The following is an 18979-nucleotide window of genomic DNA, read 5'->3' as shown; positions in this document are numbered from 1 at the left end:
CTTCTCTCCTCTCTCTCTCTCTGCCTGCCTCTCTGCCTACTTGTGGTCTCTGTCTGTTAAATAAATAAATAAAATCTTTCAAAAAAATAAAATAAAATAAAAAGAAAGAAAATCAATGATTTCTTAAATCAGAGAAAAGGTAGTATTATTTTTTTAAATCAGTAATTTCTGCTTTTTTAAAAAAATGGAAAGAAGTGAGAATTTTACCCTACTTAAAGGCGTATCTATATTTAACAGGCCATTTTATGCTATTTTATTATAATTCATAAGACAATAACCTACTTTTAAAGAATGCCAGTGAATATGCTACAGAAAATGATATTTCAAATTTGACTCATTTTTCGTGAGAAGTGTATCAGCACCTATAGAATTTGGACTATTTCCAAAAGAACTTAGTTCATGAATATATAAAAAATAAAACATAATAAAGCATTTTTTGATAATAACTTTCCCTTTACTTAACTATTTTAAAAGTATAACTATTTTCTAAATTAAGACAAAGTAATGCAAAGGAATTTAACATGTACGATCACTTAGCAATATCACATTAAGTTCTGAACTTTTTCAAAAAGTTATTTAATATGGATAAAACAGTCACTGAGTCAAAATACATTTTCTCAGGGTAGCTTAGACTAACAGTAATAACTCTGATGTAGCAACTGCTATGATTTGCCCACAAAAATTATTTTTAGAACAATTCTATTGAAAAGTTATTTGATGATATGTCATTATTTTTTCCTTTGTAAAAAGTGTTATGGGTTTTTTTTACTGAAGGATAGTTGACACACAATGTTACATTAGTTTCACGTATACAACATAGTGATTTTAATATGTCATTACGTTTTAAATTTACAAGCATTTTGTGCTAATTTTTATTGTAAATCACGGTGTCAAAAGCAGGTTATGGTGGGCCAACCAGAAAGGCGAGAGGTATTTACCTAGAAAGTATGCTTCTGGTATTACACAACCTGAGAATTGTGGCTTTTGCACTGCATCATGTTTTCCAACCCCCTTCAATGTCATAAGGCCACTTACTGGAACAGCAAGAGTAAAAACACTCACTCAGTGTTTTTCTGGTCGTTGCTGTTGTTTCGTCCTTAAGGAAAGGAGTTTGTATACAACAGAAAAAAGTCATAAATTCTAGGTGATAAGAGAAGAGACTGATAGGAAAAGAGGAAGAATTCCACCCTTAATTAAACCAAAAGAGAATTTTCAACATTGCTTTTATGCAATTCTATTTCATATTAATGTTTTGCATTTCATCTTACTTTTTTTGGCTTTAGTTAGTGATAATTTATAATAGCTCACTTCTGTCAAATAGAGAAAATAGAACTAAAAGTTTAAATGGTAATCCAATCCTATGTACAAATCATCAACAATAATAATTCCTTCTATACACACTTCATCTCTACCCATTTCCTTACCACATATCCTGTGGTGTCATGAAAGAAGCATAAGCATGCACTCAAAAAAACAGCTATGTTACCTGTATAAGTTATTTAATTCCACAAGTTAAGTCTGCTGCCTTTATAAGTTTTCTCTGAGCATTAAGTGAGACAGCATTTGCAAAATGCCAATGATATGTGGCACACAGAAGATGTTTAATAAATACCATTACCCTCTCTTTCCCCTCTTACCCCATCTTACCCTATTTCCCCCTCTACCTTTCTAATTGTTATGCTGAAATTCAAATCAAATACAGTTCTTCCACAAAAACTTCCTGGACAATAACAGCCTACAGTGTTCTATCCCTTCTTATTTATTTATTTATTTTTAAGATTTTTTTTTTTTTTAACTTATTTATTTGACAGACAAGGACACAGCAAAGAGGGAATATAAGCAGGGGGAATGGGACAGGGAGACGCAGGCTTCCTACTGAGTGGGGAGCCGGATGTAGGGCTTGATCTCAGAACTCTAGGATCATGACCTGAGCCAAAGGCAGATGCTTAATGACTGAGCCACCCAGGTGCCCCTCTCCCTTTCTTGATTAGTATTTTGTATTTCCCCCATTATTTGTTCACATTCATTTATTCACTCATATCTCCCCCTTCTTTTTTGCCACTGATTTATACACTGTTTTGTATTATTTCTATGAGCCTAGAAAACTGCTGGAATATTAGACAAAAAGAAATTTTTACTGGCAGAGCCCAAAGTCAAGTTTATAAAGAGCGAGTAAAGAGATGACATTAATTAGGCATATACACTCTATTTTGCTATAAAATATATTTATCATATAAATGGGGATTTATCACTTTTAAAATAAAACAAATGTGTGTGTGTGTGTGTGTGTGTGCACATGCACACGCGTGTGTGTTGAGATGGGGGGCAGTGAAGGAGTGCGCTTGAGACAGGAAAGATAAGCTAATGCAATGTCTTTCTTCTCCTCCCACTTCCCCTAAGTCAGACGAGGCAGCCTAAGAAAAACATCCCTCCAGAACATTTGCCAGAGCAAATATTCACAGAAACAAAGATTAAAACCTTATTTTAAATTTTTAAATATTTAAAAAATAAACCGATAGTATTGTAAGCATTTCAACTTCAGCTAACTATAGCTTAAAATTTGGCAGTTGTTAATCCATACATGATAAACAATAAAGTATAAGAAAATATATTCTACTTACCAACAAGGAGCCAAACAACATTGGAGTTGTGTTCTGTAAGAAAATCTTCTAATTGAGTAATACTAGGGACAATACTCTCATTCTTCCTTTGATCCATTACTGAAGTTTTTCCAGAGCAGCATCTAAAGACCTAAGAATTCAAAAGTTAGCTTTAGAATCAGAGATTTATTAAACTGAAATGGAAATTATGTGAAGGGGAAAAAAGATGAATTTAATAAAAGTGAAAATTCATTAAACCCCATTCCAGTTCCTTCAGTAAGAATGAAAAATATACAACAAACAGCAACAAAGCACATCCACATTTCTATATAAAATGTAAGACAACGTTATCACATTTTTAGTGTCCTAATTTCACCACTCTAAGAATAAGCAGAGACTTGGGTTCAGTTACCATACTCCAAATATGAGGTACATCATTACTAAATCTAATCAAATATATTTATCTCAACAATAAGAAGCATTAATGATCTACATTAGACAAATTCATCTACACTTGTCTCAAAAGCTGACACTAAATGTATTTATATATTAACTTATATTAATGCCTCTTAACTTCCATCAGCTCTGTATTTCCCATTGTTTCATGGGGAAACAATCTTCCTACTTTGGATTCACTCTGAGTAGAGTTTGGTCAGGAAGCAGATCTATTCCTATCAGATGCTCAGGATGAATTACAAAATTACATGTCAAACTGTGACCAGACATGTGAAGAATATGTGTGTGTGTGTGTGTGTGTGTATGCATTTCAGCAGGACAAGTATGAATATTTAGATGTATTGAGAGTTAGATGAACTGAAAATGAGTAAAAAGGAATAAAAGTTCTTATTTTATGATCAAAGAAACAAGAAAAGTATCCCTCTGTTAAAAATTATCCCTCATGTTAATACAAAATTATAACAAAATTATCATGGTAAATCAGGAAAAAGATAAAAACAATACAAAACAACAACAACAACAACGACAAAAACTAGCCTTAATCACAAAGAGAGGACATCGTTAATGATTATTTAAGGCCAAATAGCATAGGTGATTTTATAGAAAACAAGAAAAACAGATTTTAAGACCGGAAGAAGAAGTAAGGACAACTTTCTAGTTGAAATTCAGTACAGCTGACTTGTCAACTTCCTAAAAATGTTCCCTATTTACTCACCAGAGTCCTATCTTCAGAAATCACAAAACAAGTTTAAAAACTGGGTTAGACAACACTGCCAGATTACAAGGTTTCATATTTCTAAATTGTTGAAATGTTAGCAATTCAGAGGCAAGTTAAACATCTCTTTTTAAAAAAAAGCTCAACAACGAAAGGTTTATTAGTGATAGGGAAACCTAAGGGTAAAAGAACTAGAAAACAATTTTCAAATGTTTTCATTTTTCAATAAACTTTTTTTTCTTACACTTTAGAAAACGAGTAAAAAATGTTCTCACAGTGTGTAACAGCTTAGTAGTGACCCCAGGTGGGGAGGTAGGGAAAATGAGTGAAGGTGGTAAAAAAAGTACAAACTTCCAGCTGTAACTTCTGGAGATATAATGTACATCATGGTGACTATAGTTAACAATACTGTATTATATATTTGAAAGTTGCTAAGAGAATAGATCTTAAAAGTTCTTATCACAAGATAAAAAAAAGTTATAAGTATGTGAGGTGATGGTGGTTACTATGGTAATCATTTTGCAATATATATTCATATCAATCAGGTCATACACCTTAATATAATATTTGTCATTTATATCTCAAAACTAGAAAAAGGTGTTCTCATGCTGTTCAAAGCTTTGAAAAATCAACTGGCAACTGGCAACTTAAAATTTGGGGGTTAACTTTATAACATGAACTTCTCTTTCCTTCTGCCTGTTTTGTTTTAAACTAAAAAAAACCACAAATTTTAAGAGGAAGAAAACACTGGAAAGGCTTATATTCAAAACTAAAATTAATAACTTACATGTTACAAAGTAACATCTGTGCCTATTTCATATTTACTGTTACGATTTTATAATACATCACCACACCACTTCTGGTGAAAAGATCACCTACTAACTCCTGGGGATGTTTCATGAGGGATGTATCCTGGCATTCAGGTTTCAATATAAAAAGGTGATCTGTTTTGAATCAAATCCAAGGGAGAGTGATCTATCTACCAAGAGGATCTAAAGATCTCATCCAAAATCTCTACCACCAACTACTATAACAACCCACAGCCAAGGAGAATGAGAAAGAGGGTGTTCAGGTTACAAAGACAGAAAATGGCAGTATCACACAGATTTAATCAAAGCTTTTCCAGTTATTAGTTAATGCAAAAGCTTTAAGAGAAATCAACAGATAAAGGCTCAATAGTTAAAATAAGACATTGAGTAAGTACTGAAGTAAAGACTAAGACTTAATAAAAGCCCTGGGTAAGAAGCAGACATTCTGATGACAAGGAAATAAGTGAAAGCCACATGGATACAGAGAATCCAGATTGAAGTGGGGCTGCATGCTTAACCACACTGTTTACATGGTACACCACGAATTCCTTAATGGAGAGGTCTCTACTGCATATTCTTCATGGAGCAATTGATGGATTAACAAATTGGTTGTTTTCTTTCCCTCAATGGTTCAGTCTAAAATCCGTAAGGTAAAGCACAGTAAGGTAGTCATCTGCATTTGGGGAAAAGATGGATAGGAGTCTCAGTGGCATAGGGGGATGTCAGAGCCCAATAATATTAAGTATCTAATTGTGTGATGAAGAGGCTAGTGAAACAGTGGCAGTTTTTGAGGACATCAAAACCATAGCAGGATGAGGAGACCATACTTGTAGGGAAGAGGTCAGGCACAGAGTGCTAGAGTCTGAGTGGAAGGAAGACAGTATCAATGGTTGGGAGAGGAAGCTGAAGAAAGAGACCAGCTTAAGGTGTTGGAGCCTGAGCAGGCAGGTTGCCAGATGCAGGGCATTAGAACCCAAGAGAAAAGCATCAGACCCCAAAGAAATAAATAGCGCTTCCATGCAGAAGGGCAATCTGGAGTAGTGTGTTGATGTGGGAGCAAGATAAGGACGGCACACTCCTAGGAAACAGCCCTGGCAGCCCTGGGTATGGGGGAGGGGATAAATTAAGTAAATATATTAAGGATAATAGAAGCCAGTTTTCTCACTGTTGGAGGATATATAAATGATGAATATTAGAATTAATCCAATGGTGTTTGATACGAACTGGAGTTATAGTTTTCAATATAGGTGGATATAGAAATAAATGTGGCTACAAACATGAGTATGTAAGTATATACATGTGCTCATTAAAGGGTCTGGGAGCAGCACCATAATTAAAATGAACAGAGAACTTTGCTTCTAAAAAACATTTTCTATCAAGAGGAAACAGGGCTCCTTGAAGAAATAGCTGATTTCACAAATAGGGCAAGGAAAGTCAAGACGAGCTTGTGTTTTCCAGAAGGTAAAGAAATACCTGAATGATGGGAACATGTCAAAAGAACACAGAAACGAGCTTGAAGAGGCTCCCAGTGGCAAAATCTGGGGCAATTTAAGCATCAAAATAAATACTAGTAATAGATTACAACCCATTTAATAAAAAGAATCTATGAGTCCCTACCAATATAATCAATTAAATTTTGATAAGCAACAGGATTCTCATATCACTTCAAAATAACTCCCCTCAAAATAATTATTAATGACAAAGGGGGAAAGAGGAACTTTGTGAAATTTAATTAAGGATCAAAGAAAGTAAACACCATCAATATTAAGATAAATCAGAACTGTGCACTCCTTTTCTTAATTTATTTGATTATAGTTGACATACAATGTTACTTTCACTTCAGGTGTACAACACAGTGGCTCAACTTCTCTAGGCATTATGCTATGCTCACTTACCACAAATGTAGCTACCATCTTAACAGAAGAACATAGCCTCACTTCTATGATATTCCCACCAAAGATGCATAACCTGAACCTAATCTATCTTGTCTCTCTCTTCTGATAGATTATGACCAATAAAGATTATTTTATTCATCTTTGTATCAACAATACCAGTGACAGTACCTTGAACACAGCCACTGTTTTCAAGTATAACATCATTTTAAATGGTATCTTTATCTAGTACATAAGAAAATAATACTGATCTACATGTTTCAATGCAAGCTCTCTCAATATTTTCATGATTCATCTACATTCTTTTCATTTTTCCTGAAATCCATCATATTTACTTCAAAACTGCTGTCCACATTAGAATAGCAATTGTGACAATCATTATTTTAGTGACATACATAGAAAAGCATGAAAATGTGAAATGGTTCAAGAAAACATGCACAAACCGGAGATTTATCAAAGTTCCTAATTTAATACCACCACAACTATACCAGTTTGGAAAATACCTTTCCAAGATTACTTTTCAAAATGAATTACCTGTAAAATCTTTTCAAATACTAGATTCACACTGTTTTATTTATCAAACATCTAATACTTGCATTAACACTTTTAGAGATAGAATTCCAAATATTAATTTGGTCCTTCAAAAACAGAGGCCATCCTACAAATCAGTACCAAAAAATAGGAATAATATTTTAATATTTTAATAATATATTAAATGTAACATATAAATATATAGAAATTTATATAGAAATAAATATAAATATATAATTATATTAAAATATAGTAATTTTAATAATATATTTTAATATTTTTAATAATATGAAAAAATAAGCAAAATATATAGTCAATTTACAAAGGTGGAAAATATCACTAGAAATGGGAGCAATCACCATTTATCACCCAGTAGTCATATTAAGTGAAAATGAGAAAGACTGCAAACAACTATGTTGGCAAAAATGTGGGAAAATGGGCACTCATATGCAGTTGATAGGCATAAACTATCTTTGGGAAGAATAATTTATCAGATACTACAAAAATGTGTATGCTTTAACTTGGACATATCAATTCTAGGACTTTCTCAGAAATACTCAGCCACAATAAGACATTTTTCAAGGACAATCACTGCAGCATTATATAGTATACTGGGAAATTTGAAAAAAACGTCAATAGGAAAGTAGTTAAATAAATTATGTTATATTTTAATGGGAAATAATATACAATCTTTCTAAAAGAATGAGGTGGCTCTATATGGGCCAATAAAGAGAAATGTCCAGAATATATGTAATGTTAGCAGGGAAAAAGCAAACTGAGAAACAAAATGTATAGTATTTCACTTATGTCTAAAAGAAAAGACTATTATATATGTTATATGTATACATCCTATATACACACAAATATATATGTGCACATACACGAAGTGTGTTTGTGCATGCATGTACACTTCTCTAGTCTTCAAAAACACTAGCAAAGCCAGGGGTGGTTACCTCTAGAGAGAACAGTAAGATCTGGGGGGAAGGAAAAGAATCAGTGAAGCAGGACTTTAACTTTTATTCTTGATACTTAGTGTTTAAATGTTTTAGAATTGGCATATAATACTTCCATAATTTAAAAAGAAAAAGGGAAAGTGGTGGCTGGAAGACAGGAAATGACAGGTTAGAAAGAGGTTTTTCTTACCCAAGCATGTATCTCATGGCCTGTCCTCACAAATATGGCCAAGAAATAGATGTCTCCCAACCCAAAAAAAAGTAGTCATCCCTCATTCTACCATCATGTCTTTCTTCAGTTCTTAAATGCTTATCTTTTTAAAAAACTAAAATGCAAATACTAACCAATGTCAAACTCAAACTTCATCACATCAGAAAAATCAGTTAATACCTTTGATAGAATTATTTGATTTGATAGCCTTGAGTATAAAAATGGAAGGAAAAATAGCTATACTGTTCTAGAAAGGGGCAGCTGGTAAGCTGCCATCAAGGAAAGAGGTAAAGAACACTAAAAGGAAAGAGATTGGGTAAGGGAGAAGGAGGAGACAGTTATCAAAGAAAACCAGTAGAATCAAAGAGCCTAAAAAAGGGGCACTTGGGTGGCTCAATGAGTTAAGTGTCTGACTCTTCATTCTGGCTCAGGTCATGATCTCAGAGTCCTGGGACTGTGCCCCATGGGCTCTGCTCAACACAGTCTGCTTGTCCCTCTCCCTCTACTCCCCTAACCCCCGTTATTCATGAGCTTATGAGCTCTCTCTCTCAAATAAATAAATAAATCTTTAAAAGAAATCCTTAAAAAAATAAGGTGGGGGAGAGGGGGAATGTGCCTGGGTGACTCAGTCAATTAAGCATCCAACTCTTGGTCTCAGCTCAGGTTTTGACGTCAGGGTCATGAGTTGCAGTACAAGCTTTTTTTTTTTTTATTTAAAAAAAAAAAGTCCTGCTTCAGACTGTATTGTTTCAAAAACAGACCATTATATGGATTAAGAGCATAGATTCTGTACTAGACTATGTAAGTTAGAACTAACAGTCCTAATATTATAGTTGTGTCACCACAGGCAAGTTACCTAACCTCTCCATGCTCTATTCACCCATCTGTAAAATAAGAATACTAACAGTACCTACGTCATAGAGCTGAATAGTGAGAATTGATGAATTCATAAATGTAAAGCATTTAGAATATCACCAGCACGTAGTAAATAATACACTGTATAAATATTTGTTAATAGCAACCAATGCATTAGCATCATGCCCATATACTGCTGGCATTTACCTCTATACAAGAATGTTCATTTTAAACACCTGTAACATCTTACTGAGGATTGCTTTTGGACTGCAGAAACATCTCAGCTTAGAATCAGGACAAGCCAGAAATGCCAGAGTTAATGTCAATGATGGCTAGAAAAGTGTTGGATGAACACCTACAGCTTCCTTGCTCTTAGTTTGGGATAATTCGGAGGAGTATTTCATTTGGTCTCTGCGAGTTTACCAATGGTAGTGAGTTCCAGATGCCCATAGCAGTAACTGCTAGGATAATGCCCTTCATTGACTTCAGTCCCTTTCCTTTCTTACTTCCCCATCCCCTACCAGTGTTTCCTATGATCACTTCCAAGTAAACTAACTTTACTTGAATCCTTACCCAGGTTTTGTCTCTGAGGATACCCAAACTACAGCACTATTTTTTTTTTATTTGTTACCAGTCCTATTAAATCTAAGGACAGTTTTCTTTTACATGAAAAAAGATTCTGTACTTTAAAAAAGAGATCATGAAATCATACAATTTAAAGGACATGGTATGGGGCGCCTGGGTGGCTCAGTGGGTTAAGCCGCTGCCTTCGGCTCAGGTCATGATCCCAGGTCCTGGGTTCGAGCCCCACATCGGGCTTTCTGCTCAGCGGGGAGCCTGCTTCCTCCTCTCTCTCTGCCTGCCTCTCTGCCTACTTGTGATTTCTCTCTGTCAAATAAATAAATAAAATCTTTAAAAAATAAATAAATAAATAAATAAAGGACATGGTATTAAATATTTAGTATTTTTTTAATTTTGCTTTAATTCAGGGCACATATATGCTGGGTTTTGGAATTAGGTTTGGCAGAAAGAGAAACATTTCCTTTATCGGAACAGGAAGAAAGAGGAAAAGAAAGACCCAGATATAGAGAGATTTGGTGACAGAAAGATGAGAGAATCTGATGGCTTCTATATATTCTTGAAAAAGTCAAATCCATATTTATCTAAAACCTCTTCTATTTCATTCCACTTTTTTCTGTTTTCTTTTTTAATTTATATATTACTCCCAGTTTTTTGGCTCTAATCCCATTACTTACAGTTCCTGTTCCTCTTCTATTTTTCTCCGTCTTTAATTTGTGTTTATAACAGCTGTCAGAAGAATGGCCCTAGGGTGGCAGGCGAAAGGAAATATGAATGAGAGGACCTTCATTCCCACTGCTTACCCTCAACTCCACTCTACCTCAGCAATAATTATTTGATTACCTCAGAAAAGGGGAATGGGGGGAACTGGAAGATCTGTGCACCTGCCCACAGCTTCTCAAGAAAACCTCACTGCACTGGTTTACCTTCTTCTAGGGCTGCATGACTCCTCTAAAAGAGGTATCACCCCATAACTTGACACAGGATTTCAAAAAGAAGGTTTTTAAACCTATACCAGGTTTAAACAGGAGTAAGTCTGTATAGTATTACCTATGATGTGAGAAGACCTAGTTATGAAGAACCAGAGCTTTCCCTGGAACTGTCAAGGGAAAGTATATATTGGATTTTGATTTTTTTGGAGCAATATACTTAAGACAGTTGCATGATAATGTAGAGCTATTTTTCTGCTGTTCGTTCAATAAATATTGAGCTTAAAAATTCTACAATGCAGCAGACACCTAGGTGGCTTGGTTAAGTGTCTGCCCCTGGCTCAGGTCACCAGCACAGGGTCCTGGGATCCAGGCCCCCATCAGACTCCCTGCTCAGTGGGGAGTCTGCTTCTCCCTCTACCCCTCCCCCTACTCATGATCTCTCTCTCTCAAATAAATAAAAATAAAATCTTTGAGGGCACCTGGGTGGCTTAGTCAGTTAAGCATCTCCCTTTAGCTCAGGTCATGATCCCAGGGTCCTGGAATTGAGCCTGGCATCGGGCTCCCTGCTCAGCGAAGAGTGTGCTTCTCCCTTCCACTGCCCCTGCCCACCCCTCACCCCAGCTTGTGCTCTCTCTCTCACTCTCTCTCTCTCTCAAATAAAATCTTAAAAAAAAAAAATTCTACAGTATAGCTAAGGATTTCTCAGTATTAAGTTTAAGATTTGGAAGAGTTACAATAATCTTCAGTAGGATAACTGGCAATATAGAAAATGGTGAAGAAAGGCTGTTTGATTACCTGTATCTTAGCAATTATCATATCATATTGTAATTATCATTTTAGAAGTGGACCCCCCAACTAGGCAGCTGTTGTTAAGGATAAGTTTGCCCTACTCATTTAAGTGCCATATCCAACCAACTTCCTGTATACAGCAGTCCCTGAATACTTGTTTCAAAAATGAATGAAATAAATGCATCATTATAAAAAGTACATAGGGACACCTGGGTGGCTCAGTAGTTAGGCGTCTGCCTTCAGCTCAGGTCATGATCCCAAGGTCCTGGGATTGAGCCCTGCATCTGGCTCACTGCTCAGCTAGGAGCCTGCTTCTCTCTCCCTCTCCCACTCCCCCTGCTTGTGTTCCCTCTCTAGCTGTCTCTCTGTCAAATGAGTAAATAGAATCTTCAAAAAATAATACCAAGATTAAAAAAATTAAAAGTACATAATTATGCACTATTGCCAAAAATAAGTGAGTATTCCCAATGTACCCAAGGCCAAAGAGATTACTAAATGATCTTTTTCATTCTCAAGAAAATCTGGTTTTCATTTGCTTGAGTTTAAGAAGAGGATATTCAACTTTTTAATAACTCAATGCCAAATATAAAAAGTTTTAATCATTCTCAAATTTCTCACACAGCAATGAAGGCCCAATGCTTTGGCTTAAAAGGTATTTACGTATCTTTAGACCACTATGTTAAAGTTCTTTGGATTTAATTACAGTTTTTTTTTCTATAAAAGAAATTTCATGGGTTTTAAGAGTTGGAAAATCAAATTTATAGTTCCCCTTTGAACTTCATCAACACTGATATTCTGTTCATCATCAGGTAAAATTAAACACCTATTAGAACACAGCACACTCTGTATACTAGAAATTCTGGGAAGTATGCACTTTACACATATTTCTGCATCACTTGCCCTTGGGTCAAATTTTACTCATCTACATCAACTGTCATAGAAAAATATACTTATATTTTTCAGCTACTGTTTGGTTTCTGCTCATACGTAACAAATTATCTTAAGATACCTTTGTAAAGTTGCCAATTTCAAAGACATTTATGTCCTCCTTACAATTAAGAAGTCAGGTAATTGACCCAAGCGTCTCAGTAAATACCAACACAAAAGAACTATCTATCTCTACTACGGCATAATGACACCCCAAAACAAAAGTAAAACATAAATCAGATCACAACATTTTTATCCAAAACGAAGTTTCAAGAATGATTAGACCATCTGAGCTATTCATACAGAACCCTGATCACTCACCAATCTAAATGGCCTGAAACAAATGACTTTGTGATGTTCCTTCCAACTCCACGATGCTACAGAAATAGAGCACACAAACACAAAATAGAGAAGTACCTACTGCAATTAGACATCTCACACATATGTGTAAATTTTACATTATAAGATAGTAATGGAATGTAGTAAAAAGACTGTTATTATCCATTAACCAGATAGCGATTTGGAAAGCCCTCTCTGCCTAAAAAATTTTACCCATCAGGATTTAAGGCCTAAAATTCTACCATCTATTACTTTAAATGGAGTAGTAACCAATATTCGCTCTTAAAATCCAAAGTAAAGCATCTCAGTAATAGCTACCATTAGTTATTACCAAATGTTATTAGTGTAAATTAACTCACTGGATGACTTTTCTCACTAACAAGCAGGTTCCAAGGGTATCCCAAAAGACCCAAGATTCCTGAAGATGGGGGAAATCTTAAAAAGGGGATGGTGGGCAACAAAAGCAAACTTAATTTCCTTAACAATTTTGGTCAGGGTAGCAGCTTTGTACACATCAAACAAAAATATATAATGTCCTATTCTGTTCATTTAAACAAACAAGATAAATAATTATCCTCTTATGTCAAACCAGGTATATAATCCTCTCTACCTAAAAAGAGTCACTCCAGGTCCCTTCCAGTCCCAGAATTCTATGTGCAACAAACACAATTCATTAATAACTAACTCTAAAATCCAAAAGAATTAAGTGGTAAAATAACATTCTATCAGAAATAACAGAAATTATCTGGTACCCTGGAACTAGAGTAGGCTTTAAAGCCAGATTTGAAATGGAAAGCTGGTTCTATCCCTTTAATTCCTTCCTTAGCCATGATATAGCTTGAGCAAGTTACTACATCTCAGAGCCTGTTTCCACATGGCCATCTCTTTCTTGAAGAGATGCTGAAGGCACTAAGAACACAAAGCAAACATAAAACTCACAGTACAGTGTTTGACAAGAAACACATTACAAAAGTGATAGCTAACCTGTTATTAATGTTCTTTAAAAAAATTGAGCTCAACAAAAAAGGTGAAAGCTAAAAAAATAAAAAATAAAAAAATAAAATGCATACCAGTAAACAATGACTAAACTGCATCTCATTCCTTATAATATACAAGAAAAAAAATATATATGTATCTAAATAACAGAATTTTATAATCAGTTGGCATAAATAACAATCAAAAAAGTATTAAGTCAATATGAATAATATAGTTCTACAAATACCAGTGAGCATGTTTCTTAGAAGCAGATCAAATACCAAAAGACAATAGTCAACAGGCAACTGTTGCTAAAGAAATATTCAGATATGATGAGTGACAATTCAAACACTACAAATCTGCAAACTAAATAAATGCACTTTTAACACCATAATCTACGCAAAATGGTTCCTTATACTAAGTATGGAAGTATTTTCAACATCTATGTAATCATATCATTCAACAAAAATGTTGCACTTTAGAAAACCTGACTTCTATAACCAGAAATTTAGGCTGGTTTACCTAAATACTTATTAAAAGCAAAAGCAAAACAAAACAAATCTCTTAAAAATCTCCAGAAAACATATCTATGAATAGGGTAAAAAGAACTGACTTCAACTTCCAAATCTAGAAGAAATCACGATTTTTAAATATAACCCACTTTTAATAGTCCACCAGAACTAATTACTACCTTCAACATATTCCTTGATATGGTCAGTTATGCAAAGAGATCAACAGTAACTGCTGTGTGAAAGGTTTAATCCTCCAACTTCTACATCCCATACACTGGTTATGGGGTTTTGTCTTTGTTTTTTGTACTGACTAGTGAATACACTCTGCAAGTTTTCTTTAATTCTTTTAATCAAGAATTCAACCTATCACTTTCATTCTGATTAAAAATACACCAGAAGGTATAACAGTAAAAAGCACCAGCAAAGTAAAATTCTATAGGATTTTTGTGATAAAACTATTTCCATTTTCCTATCTGGCCCTCAAACTTCTATCACCTACCTTATTCACATCAGTCAGAAAACCCTCCCAAATACATGTTCAAACTACTTGCCCAACAAAATAGGGTCATTGGATGTGGGGAGAAGGAGAAAGAAACTGGCCACCTGTGTTTGCCAACACTCTCATCATATCAAGTACAAAGAAAATATTTTTGAATAACATGTTGCTACCCAAAGAGCCCACAAGATCCATTTAGTAGCCAATTTCTGTGAGCTGAGAATTGCTACAACTGAAATTGAACTTTCATGTAAATGAAACAACAACAAAACAGCTGCTTCAGGGACTTTTATGAGGATATGACTGTACAACACTAGTGGTGATATCAGACACAGCATTTTAAATGGATATGGATAGGAAAAAAATGGATATAGAAATACACTTTACATATACAAAGCACAATAAAATCAATAATCTAAAGTTTAAACTTTAAATATTTTGGTCAATGTTCTCCTACTCTTTGAAATATTCATTCCATGGTATTAAAAAATAATAAAAATATAGCTACCATAATGATGGTTATTAACATTTATTCAATGCTTGCTATATGCTAGGCACTGTTCTAAACACTTTTTGTGTATTTACTCATCTAATCATCACAAATAACTACTCATTCACAATTCCCCATTTTACAGATGAGAAAACTATGGCATTGAGAAGCTTGAGTACAAATACAGTTAAGACATGGCCTCAATAATTATCTCTTTGTTCTCTTTATATGAAAAATGTTTCTTTATATGAAAAATGAGTTCCTTCCTCCCAAACTCGACATTTACAAGCTAATAAGAACGCTACCAAAATTCATTATTTTGTTATAAAAAATTCGTATTTTTCCCACTATGAAATTTTTTTCTCCTAAAAGGATCCTCCATTAAATCAAAGGTGAACAAGCACTTTTAAAAAAAAATAACCCTAAGAGATAACACATCAAGTTATGGAGCCTGATTAGCAGCAAAGAAGGGCAAATTATAAAGTAAGCCAAATCTGACTTAACCATCTCCCCACTTTTCTAGAACTCTCACTCACCTGGTCATAAAGGCTATATTTTTGTACTTTGAAAGAGCTTATTTGACCCTAAAGAACTTGACAATTGCTAAAAGATGTATGGTAGTTTTATAATGTCCAAAAATTCTTTAATATTCTTCCCTTCAAGAGGTTGAACTTAATTCCCCTCTCAAGTGTGGGCTGGACTTAGTGATACAGTTCTAAAAGAATATGACAGAAGTAACAGTGTGTAACTAAGTCAAAAATGGCATCACAGTCTCCTCGCTCTCTCTTAGATCATCTGCTCCAGGGAAAACCAGCTGCTTTAATTGTCAGTCAGATATCAACAATTCAAAAGTCAGGTAAAATGAATGGCAAGTCATGTTATACATCCCCCAAACCCCCACTCCTTGACCATTAATTAAGCCAATTAAAATACAACTGAAGCAGAAAGTCAGACTTCTTCTATCACAGCTTTAATTGGAAATTAGATTTTTAAAAACTTAACCAAGGGCTGCCTGGGTGGCTCAGTCAGTTAAGCAGCTGCCTTCGGCTCAGGTAATGATCCCAGCATCTTGGGATGGAGTCCCACAACCAGCTCCTTGCTCCAAAGGGAGCCTGCTTCTCCCTCTGCCTCTGCCTGCCATTCTGCCTGCCTGTGCTCTCCCTCTCTCTCTGACAAATAAATAAATAAAATCTTTTAAAAGATAAAAAAAAATTAAAACTTAGCCAAGATATTTACCCAATATTTTTTCAGAGTCTGCAATGTTGTTCTTCTTCCTCCTAATCTTCAAAAGGTCCACCTGCAGCATTTCATCTTAACAAACCTGAAAAGAATATTTAACCAATATATAAGGTAGTCTGGCTTTACCATCATTTCCACCATTTCAGATTAAATTATTTGATTACATGTGTGAGAGTGCACACATGTGGAAAGTTGTTAATGTTACTCCAAAATTGCATTTCCTACTTTAAAGTTTCCAAACAAGAAATACTTTTAAATCTAGAATAAGAACACAGTTTCCAAACTACACCATTCTAAAGGTTTCCAAACCATCACACCCATGGAAACAGCATGATTTGGGCAGTTAGAGGGTTGTCGAGGTCAAATCTTACCTTTAAAACATATTCAAGGGGCACCTGGGTGGCTCAGTCAGTTAACCATCTGATTCTTGGTTTTGGCTCAGGTCACGATCTCAGGCTCATGAGATCAGAGGGCTCCACACTCAGTCTGCTTGAGATATTCTCTCTTCTGCCACACCCCCAGATGCCCTCTCTAAATAAATAAAATACTAAAACACACACACACACACACACACTCTCTCTCTCTCTCTCTCTCAAAGTGTGGCCTTGAAAAGGTTGTTCTCTCAAACTGTTGGGTCCTTGCTGTCAAGAATGATGCCTCAGTTCCCTTCCTATTCCAAGCAACTGGCACACTTTTCATCAAATGAAAACCACTCTGCAAACTCTTAAGATACTTGGGAGATGATAAGCATACTAATTAAGGGACTGTAAACTGGAGTCAGAGTACTGGTTTAAATCACATCTCTTAACTTTGGACAAGTTGATTTTTAGGCCTGTGCGTTTATCTTGAAGAGATAATAATAGGCTTTACATGATAGGAATGTTATGATGACTAAATGAGATAACATGCATATGAAATATGTACCACTCAACAATTATATAAAATAAATATTCTGGTTAATTCATCTATTTTTATATTTAATATTTATGGTTAATTTAGAATAAATCAGCTTCAATGCCATGCAAAGAGTGAAAGCAGCAACCTGAAACTACCGGACAGCTAAAAAAAAAAAAATGATTTCCTTTTGTTGGAAATTTACAAGAACTCTTTCCATTTAACAAGCGTCCCCAGCTTTCTACTGTCAAAACTAAGGCCAATAGGAATGGGAGTTAGGTGTGGGAAAGTGGGTGGGACACGATACTCTGCGGAAGGAAAATCAACTTCCCTTCACCTTCCTTTGACCAAAGATAATGTTTCCGCTGAAATGTACTCTTCCATACTGCAGACTCGGCAAGCGCCAATTCTGAGTACAAAACACCCCATGCCTTAATTGGAAAGGGGAGTTCTAAGGCTCCACCGCCTTTGGTCAATCGAAGCTACGTTAAGCAGTTCGGGTCTGAAGCATCCCAGAGCCGCTCTAAGGGCTAAAGCAGGAGCCTGCAGGTGCACTGACCTTCCCGGCCGCCGAGTCCACACACAAGCAAGTGGGCGCCGCCCACCCGCCTTATCACCATCTACAGAGGCCGCTCCTGTGTCGGCGCCCCCAGCAATCCGACTACGATGGCCCTTCCAGGCCTTCCCATTGACCTCCAGCACCAGGTCTACAGGTCCCGGTGCTGTATCAGAAACTAAGAAATGAGTCGACACCGCAACAGACAGCAGCGATGAAGCCAAACCTCCAGTCTCCCACCAGGCTGAGTTCCAGAGATGACGGAAAACTGCTGCTCACCCCAACCCTTGCCCAGTCCGACTCCGTCCCCTCACCTGGGCGAGCGCCGGGGCGGCCTGGAACCGCTCCGGCCTCTCTCCGAGCGACGCCAAAGGCCTCGGGCAGAGGCAGCAGCGCCGAGCCGGACCCGGCCCGCGAAGCTCTGCCGGTGCCCACGACCCTCTAACCCCGCCACCCCGGCCAGCTGCCACAGGTCCTGCCAGGGACCCCTAGCCACTGACACAGAGGGGCGGAGAAGGATGGGAGGGGTCCCAGCCACTGCCAGGCGCCACTGCGACTGCGCCAACTGGTGGCGTCACACGTCACGGCGCCGGCACGCCATCCAAGCCCCACCCAAGAATCTGCGGCGTCCCACCCCTTTCCTTTCCGCTCCTTCCCTCCCCCAGACCTTCCCGGGCTGGGGGTGGAGTCTGGGCCCTGAGGCTCAGGTCAGGGGCTGGCTTGAAAAAAACCACCCGCTACTCGTGCAAAGGGAACGTCAATGAACGCCTTCCTGAGAAGCACAGAAAAGAACAGAACGCTGACAAAAAGGAGAATCAGACTGATGCTATGAAGTGAAATGAATCCGCTAGAAATAGAGAGTAATACTTTTATGACCTTATCAATACCGGGAGCTTCATTGTATGAAATGAAACTATATTGAATCAATCGAGTCTGTTACTGTATTAATGAAAAGTGGTTTAACGCTCACCATTTTTAAAGAGAAAGACTTCATATTTTTTAGCGGGTGAACCAAGGCAAACGACTTTCTGGAGTTCGAGAATTATCTCAGATATATTGTGCATTTTTTATGTACAATTTGTAATAGGAAGAGGAAAGTGGATAACAGTCTTAGCTCTATGGAAGATTTGGGATTGCTCGGGACAGATGTGGACAACTAGAAATGCACACAGTGATATGCAAGCAATAGCAAACAGAGTGTTAACCATGGCCCAGGCACTGTTTCAAGC

The 18979-nt window shown here is 36.3% G+C and overlaps 1 protein-coding gene across 6 annotated transcripts in view; it reads right to left on the bottom strand.

Moving 5' to 3' along the window:
* The window catches only part of BLTP1 (bridge-like lipid transfer protein family member 1), a 217164-nt gene extending 198863 nt beyond the window's left edge, over positions 1–18301 (bottom strand). For all 6 annotated transcript variants that reach the window (XM_047718360.1, XM_047718361.1, XM_047718357.1 and 3 more), the window contains exons 1-4: positions 18065–18301; positions 16298–16382; positions 10279–10347; positions 2622–2751 (exon numbers count right to left, since the gene is read on the bottom strand). In XM_047718360.1, the coding sequence (XP_047574316.1) occupies positions 2622–2718 (97 nt within the window). In that variant the 5' untranslated portion in view covers positions 2719–2751; positions 10279–10347; positions 16298–16382; positions 18065–18301. The remainder of the gene's footprint in view (positions 1–2621; positions 2752–10278; positions 10348–16297; positions 16383–18064) is intronic.
* Positions 18302–18979: the final 678 nt, after the last annotated feature.

This window comes from Lutra lutra, chromosome 2, assembly GCF_902655055.1.
Source record: "Lutra lutra chromosome 2, mLutLut1.2, whole genome shotgun sequence".
Lineage (NCBI taxonomy): Eukaryota > Metazoa > Chordata > Mammalia > Carnivora > Mustelidae > Lutra > Lutra lutra.
Note: the sequence above shows the minus strand (reverse complement) of the source record. Positions and strands in the feature narration are given on the sequence as shown.